The 10,522-nt window shown below is 52.1% G+C and overlaps 2 protein-coding genes across 2 annotated transcripts; one reads left to right on the forward strand and one right to left on the reverse strand.

Annotated features, from left to right (window-relative positions):
* Positions 1-1,980: 1,980 nt before the first annotated feature.
* COL26b_005631 (uncharacterized protein) lies at positions 1,981-2,564 on the reverse strand (the record flags this gene model as incomplete). Its single annotated transcript, XM_053178471.1, has 2 exons — positions 1,981-2,061; positions 2,109-2,564. 2 exons carry the CDS (start codon positions 2,562-2,564, stop codon positions 1,981-1,983), a joined length of 537 nt encoding a protein of 178 aa, XP_053037674.1.
* Positions 2,565-8,904: 6,340 nt separating this feature from the next.
* Positions 8,905-10,230, forward strand: COL26b_005632 (uncharacterized protein; the record flags this gene model as incomplete). Its single annotated transcript, XM_053178472.1, has 2 exons — positions 8,905-9,336; positions 9,511-10,230. 2 exons carry the CDS (start codon positions 8,905-8,907, stop codon positions 10,228-10,230), a joined length of 1,152 nt encoding a protein of 383 aa, XP_053037675.1.
* Between the last annotated feature and the right edge of the window lie 292 nt (positions 10,231-10,522).

The following is a 10,522-nucleotide window of genomic DNA, read 5'->3' on the forward strand; positions in this document are numbered from 1 at the left end:
TACAAAAAAAAGAAAATGCGCCGAAATGCGTTCATCGGGTTCTCTATCGTATCCTTCAAGACTTTACATGCTATAGTCTATGAAACAGTAAAGGAGTGATCCTCATCTTCCTTCTATGTTACCCGCTTGAGTCAACACCCGCTTCTGCTTCGTAAATCGTGCATCAGCGTAGATAATCTTGCCCGCTCCTCGAAAATACAGTCTAACCCCCGTCCTCGCGTAGGCTATCGTACATGATGCCCTCCCCGTCATTTGTTGTGACGCTGCTTAGCTGCTATTTCTTCTTGAGGACATGATATTTGCCTCGATTTAAGCGCAGTTACACCGGCTTTTGTTACAAATCGAGGACAATATGGGCAGACTCGGCCAGAAAGATGGCACCTATGGATGCAAGACTGATGAGAAGCGCGTTTGTGATTGGCCTTGTCTCCCATCGGATCATCAAAGCGTGCCTCGGTACACGTATCCGACCGTCACGCTTTTCGATTCTGACAAATAAGTTTTCGTAGAGACCAAAGAGGCAGTTGTAGCATGACCAACACATGTGTTCTGGGTTTCCCAAGGCCGCCGTGAGCGCCTCATCGCGGACGGCATTCTTGACGAGAGCTTTGGTGGTTGGCAAGCTGTCGAGGTTGGGCACACTGATGTCGTGTAGTGCCACTCGGTAGACTGTCAGCTCTTGTAATTTAACATACGTTTGAAAGAACCTTCCGAATCGAGTGAGGGTCTGTTGGTAGGCGTCACGAAGTGTTTTGGCAAAAGTCCGTGAGTCTTTATCTGTCGGTATGCGGACTGTGAAAGCAGGGGTGTTCCCAAGTCCCAAGGACTCGAGAAGAACAAGACAAGAGAGTGCGTGTCTCTGTTGAGTGCGAGAGTACACATCTCGTGACTGTGTGAGGCGCCAGTATTGGTCATGCAGGTAAGAAATCTGCATGATGAGCAGCTCAAGATTGAACTCACGAGGTCGATATTCGTGCAAGTTGAGGAAGTTTCATGGCCCATCCTACAAGGGGGTACACAGTAGGCAAATCCAGTGAAAGCACTCCGCTGATATTCATTCATATGGTGCTATTATGAGTACGAATACGTCATGGAATCTGTGAAGCTCCTCCCCAAAGCCCCATCTCCCCAGCCTCAACAAGGGGCTTGACGACTGCAAGCGATTGTGAAAATGGGTTAGAGTCCTTTCTTGGATTCGGTGGCGCTGCATTTGTGCAGCCGCAACTGTTCCCTGCCGCACGACTTCGACACACTCACTGCGGCCACAGGCAATGTGCAAGGGAATCATAGCATAAGGGATGGGTCTCGAGAAAAACGCTGCTAGCTCAAAAAGCCAAGAGAATGCATCCTCCTTTATGGACTCCTCAAGAAGGCTCAGCCGACCCTCGGTATCTACGATGTAAGGCTACTAAGCTCCTGAGGATCGCAGAGCACTAGTGATCCTTCTCCGAGTGCCGTCTTCAACCAACTGGAGATCAATCATAAGCTGGAACACCGTTAGTTGGTGAACGATGGCCAGTTGTTCGAAATGTACATGCATATGAGCCTGTTTAGTGGAAGAAATGCTCGCACTATGGTTCATTCAGAATAGCTCCAATCATTGAAATAATGAAAACTGCATTTCACCCACTAGTTCGACGCCTCTCAAACCTCAATACTGGCCACGGGACTGAACACTGAACTAGTACCTGTTATTCCTGATCATCATCAGCAGCATCACGATGCTTAGAAGGCATCTACCAAAGTATAAACAGAGTTTTCATAGGGTGGCACAAACCTCCACAAACTGGATGCGGCTGGGCCTAAAAGGTAGATGTTGAATGCGCATTTGTTAGATGAGAGTTGTCCTAAACTCTTTGAAGCTGATGGTGACGAATCGAATCATCTTGAGATATCCAACTTAAGGTCCAATAACACTGCCTTGATGTAACCACATCTCGCCTCTCGATCTCAATCTTCACGAATATTTCTTACGTCATGTCATAGCTTAGCCGGCTTTGCAAAGCTATCTAATTCGATATTCAAAACAGTTGTCATACGCGAGCAAGTGTAGTAGAAGCCCTGATAAGTCAGTACGAACCTGTGACAGATGGAAGCTGGAACCTTACCTGAAGGGTGATCAGCTCCACAATCTCACGATCCGAAAGCTCGGCCTTTGCGCCCGCAAACACCTTGTCATCCACCTCAGGACCCTCGATGACAGCTTCAAGGAACACCAGCAGCGTTCTCTCCTTCTGCGTGAACAGATCTTTCAATTGCCCAGAGCCATCCTTCCCTGCTAAGAAGCCCTTCTGTTTCCCTGCCTGAGCGAGAACCTCGCGCTGCGCATCAGTCACCCCCTCCTTGGTCGACACCGGGACATGGTGCGAAAATTCGTATGACGACCTGAACTTTGACGTGCTGAGAAGAATCGATAATTCTCGGTTCTTGTTGGAGAGTGCCAGGTCTTTGAATTGAGCTGCGCCGATGCTGCCCCAGTGCTTCGCCGTGGCCGGGGTGTGGGCGAATTGCTTGAGGACGTTGAGGCCCTTGGCTTGGGGTTCGGGATAAGGAAGGCGTGCCATTTTTCGAAGAATTTGTGAGGAAATGCAAATGACTTCGTAGCAACAGAATTTTTTCAAAGAGAGGTTGCGCAGTGGTTTAGTAAAGAAGCGTGTTAGTCTGGCCCCGAGTCTGAGTGCCTCGGTAGCCCCACTATTTGCCGCTAATCTCCGCACGACTTTCGGACCTCGGCTCCGCATGGGGCCGCCGGGGTTCGACAAAGACGGAGTTCGACACTCCCGGGATGTCCGCAATCCTGGCCGCATGTCATATCTTGCGGCGCTTGTATGAGGAGCATTGATCATAATTGAGCTTCCGGGGAGTTTCGTCCAATTTTACCGCTTGCACTGGCAGCCGCAGCGGTAGTGTTCAAGTAAGATGCAACATGGCGAAAAATTAGTATTGCCCCTGTGCCATAGCAGTAAGCATTATGATCATATTCCGTATCTTCGCACCACCTGTAGTAGTTCATTTACCGCATTGCTTCTCTCCAAGTGGTCGTTCCGCGTATAAGCGAGCTCAATCAGATTTGAGCCACAGCGCAATGTCGTCTCTCCCTCTTTAAACAGTCGTGCTTCAGTCGATCGTATCTTGAAACTGGATCAACCACTAAGAGGTTTTGTCCGAGATCATATTTGACTTCATCACCAAATGGCAACGTTTACTATTCAGCGTGATAGGTACGAATAAGCGGCCAACAGAAATGCTGACCGATGGCAGAGGCAGCCGTTGTGCTCAGCTGATGATGAAGCATATTTTACGTTCTACTTGTGACGGACTACAAACGTGTCCGCGACTCATAAGGCTAGAGATTGAATTGGCCTGATTCGAATCATATTGGCTCTGATCTTGTTCATGTTTCAAAGAGATACGATTTGGAACAATTCATAAACTTGCTGATGGCTGAAGGTCATCTTTCCTGCTTCAGTGGTGCCCCATTGTGGCAAGGCTCTAGTGCGCGGGATGATCATACTTCAAAGTGGAATTTGAAGTAGAGCACGAGCTTCAGTTCAGAGATATTTTCCTATATCTTCACTTGCGTTGATTGTTACATGGCAAACGAAGTCACTCACAGTCCATTAGAATCGTGGTAACTATTCAAATGCTTTCAAGCTTTGTGAAGATCTTTCAGAGATTTCTAGTTGATGGATCAGACCTAAGAACCCTTGACTCACGGTTATGGGTGGCAATCTTTTATCTGCTTGCCGCTTCGGTGAGATCGGGTAGCCTCAAATGCCTTAAACGGTAAAGGACTCACAAGGGTGTGAAATCGCAAAGCTCTCATGATATCATTTCAGTTCTGTAAGGGGCTGAGTTGTTACTTCACCATCGTTATTTCCAAAGGTATCTTCCAAATGACGCCGACTCGCCTCTATAAGTCCATGGCCCTTGATCAAGTCTGTTTGAGTCTACACTATGCAGCTGTTCTCCGGCAGAGACGACGGCTTCCTCGTCTTCTCTCCCCATCACCGTCGATCTTCACGAGCCCGTAAGAGGGGGTCGTTGAGACATGCGCCATAGAAGCAGGCAATGCAATGTCTTGCATTTATCACAGCCCGTCACATACCAATCTCCACCGATGAACGTGTTAATCGAACGAGGCTCTAAGAAACGAAGACCATCGCCGATGTTCCTGCCAAGATGTGCCGAAACCGAACTGATCAAGAACGCGGTCCATGAAGAAGTGGAACTAGATGATCAACCTATGCCGTATCTCGACGAGCGTTAAAGGTTTCCTGATATGACAAGTATTAGTTCCAATGCCAGTAAGAGGCGCCGTGGGGATGAAGGAGTCGCCAAAGTGGATCAAGTGAGCGGGAAAGGCGGGACATCGGAATCACTGAACACAGGTCTTGGAACCCGGCGAGGATCATGCGTCCGCTGCAGCCGATGTTTGGTTGAGAGCCCATAAGCCGACTGGGGCTCTCGGGCTGTTTCGTGGCGATCCTCCTGATGGAAAAAAGACAATCACAGACAGCCCCAAGGCAAAGTCGGCCTGGCTGATCGAGAACGCAGCCCACGAGACATTACCCGGGAGGAGAGGTCAGGACTGAGTCAAGCGCGGGGAGCAGCTGCAAGGCTCGCGGGGGAAACAGGCTGTGTCTAAGCTGACTGAGCGAACTAGTGGCTCGAAAAGAAAAATGGTTGGGAGTCAGACCTGCATTCAACAATGAAGGCATGAGATTCCTGTCATTGATGCAGCTGTTGGCTTCCTTGGCCAGCGTCTGGATCCAATTAGTCAACAGGTAGGATTGATGTGCCTCGGTGAGGGATTTTCTATGACTGGCGTTATTGGCTTTCCCAAGCAAAAGCAAACCGAAGGCAGCTAATAGGCGAAGTGTTGGCGATGACGCAAGGCGAGAAGAGGTGATCCGAGAGGAAGCGGCACGGGAAGTGGAAGAGCAGAGGTTGAGCAGGGAACAGAGCACTTCCATGGAAAGAAGCGAAGAGGAAAGAGTACGTACCTATCACCGGACCCACCTCAGCGCACAGACACAGATTAAAGTAAGGTCGGTGCACTGGCGCACAGTACTCGGGCTTAGGCACGATGGCGCTACAGGTCGGAAACACGAGGTGTGGCTGCTCATGGCAGATGCCACGCACTTTTCACGGTAGTCTTCGAGAAACATCGGAATAAACTGTGTCGTGGCTGGTAAGAAGGAGTCGGGCGCTGAAGTTGGTGCACCATACCACGATAATGTAGAGTTTGGAACGCTAAAGAGGTTGGAGTTTGGGGCGAGGGGCCTTGTGCCGAGAGGGGCTATGGGGCTATGGATACGCTATGGGAATGGTGATGGGGCATTCGAGGGCCATCACGATCTGCGGTGACAGTTAGGTGCAAATCCCCCGCCAGTAATCCCCGCCGAGTCTAATGCTTATTCTGTCCACAAGACGTTTTGTTTCCTCTGTTCGCCCCAGGTCTGTTGCTCGTATAAGCAATTTGGACATGCAGCCCAGTGCGTTGTGCATGGCAGGAAAAGCACATCTTGTTCGATTTGCATGTGGCTTGCATAAAAGGCGTCTGGAGTCCAGATGCTTTTCCTTCACACTGCAGAGTGCGGTCAACGGGCGAACTGCTGGTCTTTGGGGGCCGAAAAGACTAGGTAGCCAAATGATGCACACACAACACACAGAGAGAGGTCGGGAAAGCATGAGATGGGATGGATGTCGCATGAGAACCGGGACAGCAGGATGCATGGTTGAGATGGCAACCACCACCTCGCTCAGCTCAACCTCTCTCTCTTACCCACGTCCTCTGTTCCTCTGCCCCTCTCCTCCCGCCGTGGTATTCTCTCCTCATTCTCGCAGTTCCCGCCCTTCTGGTTCGTTCGCTCCAGCTTTCCCAGGTTTCTCTCCGGCCTGTTCGTCACTTCTTACAGGCTATTCCCGCCTTGGTTCCAATATTCCATGTCTTCCCCACACCTCCAGTCTGTCTTCCCACGCACACCATCACGCCCACACCGACAACCGTAGGCGCCACAACCCACATTGCCCGCCCTTGTCCCCTTGCCCGGCGTCGTCCTCCGCATATCCAACCTGCAGCCATTTCCTGATCCTACCTTGCCCTAGGCATCTGTGCCGTTCCCGACGAAGCCATCATCGCACCAGCCATCGAAAGCCCGCTCAAAGTCTGCCACGCCGCCCCGCCCCGCCATGCGTGCTGTCGCCCTTCCTATTCGGAGAGACTTGGTCACAACAACTGACTCTGTCGATGGTCTCGACCAACTAGCCAATATGCCACCGCAGTCTTGTCAAGTGCCCTCCGGATGTGAGATCGGAACATTCGGGTGTTGAGCCTTGCCGTGGACAACATATTCAAGTGCGCAACTAAGACAATGCAGGCCTCGAAGCGGGCACAAACGCTGCGCAACTTCAAGAGATCATAAGAGCACCGCCCGCGGAGTAACCGCAGAAACGGCGCCGCAAACACGCAGGCCTCACGAGACGAAAAGGCATGACATGCGAGGCCGAAGACTCAAGGTTCTCCCTGTTCGCTGACCGTCAGCAGCCTAGGCCGCGCACCTCGCCTTGAACATCAGCACCATGTTGTGGTGCCACCAACCCGCAGCTTATTCGTGCAACTTGCAAGGACTCGAGAGCTCTGCCGCGACAACCCTTTCGTGCGCTGGCCGCAATCGAGCTCCAGCATCTCACCAGTCGAGTCATCCATTTTTCTAAAGCTCGTCGACCAACATACGCCCGATATTCCCGATCCAGCATGGCGCGTTCCGTCCGCCAGGCCCCATCTGCCCACTTCACAGTCGCCGGCTTTTTGGGTCCTTGCCTTAGCTGCCCTACCGGGACTATCATCCGGCGAGCTATTGGCAAGTTCCTGTTAGCAAACACCACATCAATCCCGGCGGCCAGGCTAGCTCGGGCGACCAAGCATGCCTCGCGGAAAACTGCGAAAGCCAGGGCGATCGCTGATGATGCTCGGGCAACGACGGCACTTCTGAACTCTGCCGAGAATTCGCATATCAACCGACAGACGCGTCGGATTATCGGATCACACGCGAGTGCGCCAGTCTTGGCTGCGTTTGGTCGGAAAGCCTTCGACTGTCATCTCACCCATCTCCAAGCTGACATCACCAGCCACATCTGGGGACCCGAAGTGGGATGGGAAGCACAACTTGGAGCCTCCGTTGACTGCCGGACTCTAGGTGCTATCCGCCGCTGGCCTGGTCACCATGTTCGCGGCTCGTCCACAAAGTTTGGCGCCCACACCAAATCAAGTTTTGTACCTCGTCCGCTCCTGGTTCACCTCACTGGTTGGACGCGTTCCTGTGCACCAAGGATTTTAGACTGCAGCATCATGCGTTTCTTCATTGGTCGGCTCCCGTGAGCTGCAGATCCTTGGCCAAGTGCCACGACCTGGACACGAGCCCTCCTGTACACACATCAAGCACGGTTCTCTGTCCAACGACGGAAATCTTTGTACCTCACTCCAACTGCCTCATATCCAGATGGCAAGTCCAACAGACATATGCAGCTAGAAAAGATTGACAGCTTCGGTTGAATGCTATCAAAAATACGGATGAGCCGCGTCCCCAAAGCGTCAATTTCATTTCGACGACTTGGATCCGTGGGGAGCTAAGGCTGTAGCCCACGAATAACGATTGCCATTAGAATGACAGACTCGATGGTGACAAGGAGGGGCATGGTGATCGCTGGCAAACATCACCGTCACGCTTCTGCAGTGCTGCCTTGCCAGCATATTCAGCTTGCTAGTCAGACAGAGTTAGCAAAAAGCCCTGGCAAAGCAGCATTGCCTCTCTGTCGCAGCCTGCAGCGATTCCTATGACCACGATTGGGCTGAGTGACCCTGGAAAGCTCACCACATAAGAGACAATTATATTAACTACACATACGCAGTTGTGTGTCATTGTGAAGGCCGGCCGTGCCCGACAACAAGCGGCCAGTCAAGGAGACCTGCACGTTCGAGCATCGCGTCCGCCTCAACGCCTAGGCGGCATCATTGACAGGGGCCAGGGCGGTCTGCCTAGAGTCTGCAAATCCGACGCCATCGGCCCTGTTCAGCTACCTCGGACTCTCTCATTCGCTGTTGCCATCGAACAAGCTACCAGTCTGACTGTCAATCTGACATGGGTAATGCTGAACCTTGTCAAGCCTTGTTGTCGTCGTCCAGCCTCTTCTCTTACTTGCAGTGGCGCTACGCACACCGGATGGCGTATGGCTTGTGTTCTGCGTGTTGGTCAATCCAACTGTGTCGCCATTCGGCCGAGACTGTTTCGTTCATCTGTTCACACCATGGGCATCTCTGCATAACTCACGCAACGAGGCCCCTCTCCAGCTACGCATGGAGCTCTAGACTCTCTCCCACTGCTGGTCTGCATCTCCAAGATCGCCTTTCCTCGTATCACAGACTTGGCAACTATTCCCTGTCCCTCCACCCATCGTCTCTTTCATGGGTCAGACCGTGGCCTGTCTGCTGTCCACATGGCCCAAGACCAATGCAAGCCGCTGTGGAGATCGACGAGACCTGTTGGTCGACCGGAAGATGTCATCGCGACCTCCGCATTTTCTCACATCCTTTCCTGCTCGTCTGCAGGTAGGAAGTAGAAGGCCCGGGCAGACCGGCCTTCTGGTCCTTCTCAAGATATAAGCATACCAGCCATCCTGCTTTCCTCGACCATTTCCGTCTTGACTCTCCATCCTCTTGCAGCTCTGTCCAGCCTCTCTCCATCTCCTAGCCAACCACCTCGTTGTGCTATCAAGTAACTCAGTCGTTAAGGTTACTTAAGAGACTCTCGCTCAAGTCGCAGCTCTTGCTTCTTCCAACCATCGTTTCAAGGAGTATCTCTCGTTGATTACTCTCAACCCCAACCCGCCCCACCCGCAACCATGAAGTACACTTCTGCCCTCCTGGCCCTGGCTGCCACCGCCATCGCCACCGGCGACGACCATGACCACGGCAAGGACAAGACGAAGACGATCACGACGGTGACCGAGACAACAATTACAACTTTGTGTCCTACGACCAAGACCCACTACGGTCCCGGAACCACATACTATGAAACCGAGACCGTGACTTCGACCATCGTCACAAAGGTCCCAACTGTGATCATCGAGACCGTCCCGGGCCCTACCGACTACGCCACCGAAACAGATGTCTCCTGGACTACGTATACATCATACTGTCCAATCACTAAGACTGTGACTGGGGATGGGCACACTTACGTCACAACCGTGACTGAGCTGAGCACCATCACCGAGAAGGTCCCTACCAAGGTCTACGAGACTATTCCCGGTCCTACTGCCGTCGTCACCGCCACTGTAAGTGCCAGATAAGCCCAATACGGCTACCTACTTAGTGCAAGCACAACTTCGAGCCCCTTGCTAACGTTCTGGGGGGAAGGACAAGGAATTAACTACAATTACGTCTTACTGCCCTGTGGTATGTCAAATCAACTCTATAAGCCTCCTTGAACTTTGCTGACAGCTCGATAGACCAAGACCATCACTGAGGAAGGACACACTTATACCGTCACCACCACCGAGCTCTCCACGATCGTCACCGAGGTTCCCACCAAGGTCTACGAGACTGAGAAGCTCCCAGACGTGACCAAGACGGAGAAGGAGGTGGATTATGTCACAATAACCAGCTTGTGTCCTGTCACTGAGACCAAGGTTGTTGATGGCCACACCCAGACAATTGTCTACACCACCACGAGCACCATCGTGACCAAGGCTCAGACCACGGTGGATGTCTACACCACTCTCAAGACCACCAAGCATGTTGAAACTGAGGTCTACGAGACAATAACAAAGCCTGAGACCACCTACAAGACCATTGAGCACGGCGAGACCATCTGGGTGACCAGCACGGACACCAAGAAGATCTACGTGACGGCCGTCAAGACCATCACTGAGGTCTACCCCGAGACCAAGACGAAGCACGTTGATGTCACGGTCCCCGTCACCGTCGGCGGCGAGTCGGTCGTCACTCAGAAGTCCTGGGTTTATGTTACTGTCTCCGGCACTGTCCACCAGACTCTGACCCAGGCCCCCTCAACCGTCATCGTCCCGACCACCAGCGCTGTCACTCTTCCAGGAACTACCGTCGCGTCTACTGCACCCTTGGTTGTTCCGACGGCTGCTGCCAACGCCCAGAAGGCCCCCGCCGCGGCCTTCTTGGCTGGTCTCTTCGGCGCCGTTGCTCTGCTCTGAGTTGGACGAGCTTGAGCTTCAGATGAGCCAATTCTGCCTTCTATTCCTTTCAATTCTATATACGCACTCCTCATGCCGAAAGGCGATTGAGGAGAGCATTTTATTCAACAAATGACCTTTATGATTAATTCCAATGATATACCACGGCTACGACAGCATCACGGATATGGCATATACCCAATACACTCTTTAACGACGGAAAATGGCGGAGGCTCACGGTCGAGTGGCGATTTAGGCGATTTTAGGCGATTTACGGCATTGGGAAGGAGGGATAATTCTTAAGCAACAACAG

Source organism: Colletotrichum chrysophilum, assembly GCF_026319265.1.
Source record: "Colletotrichum chrysophilum strain AFK26 chromosome Unknown scaffold_38, whole genome shotgun sequence".
NCBI classification, from domain to species: Eukaryota; Fungi; Ascomycota; class Sordariomycetes; order Glomerellales; family Glomerellaceae; genus Colletotrichum; species Colletotrichum chrysophilum.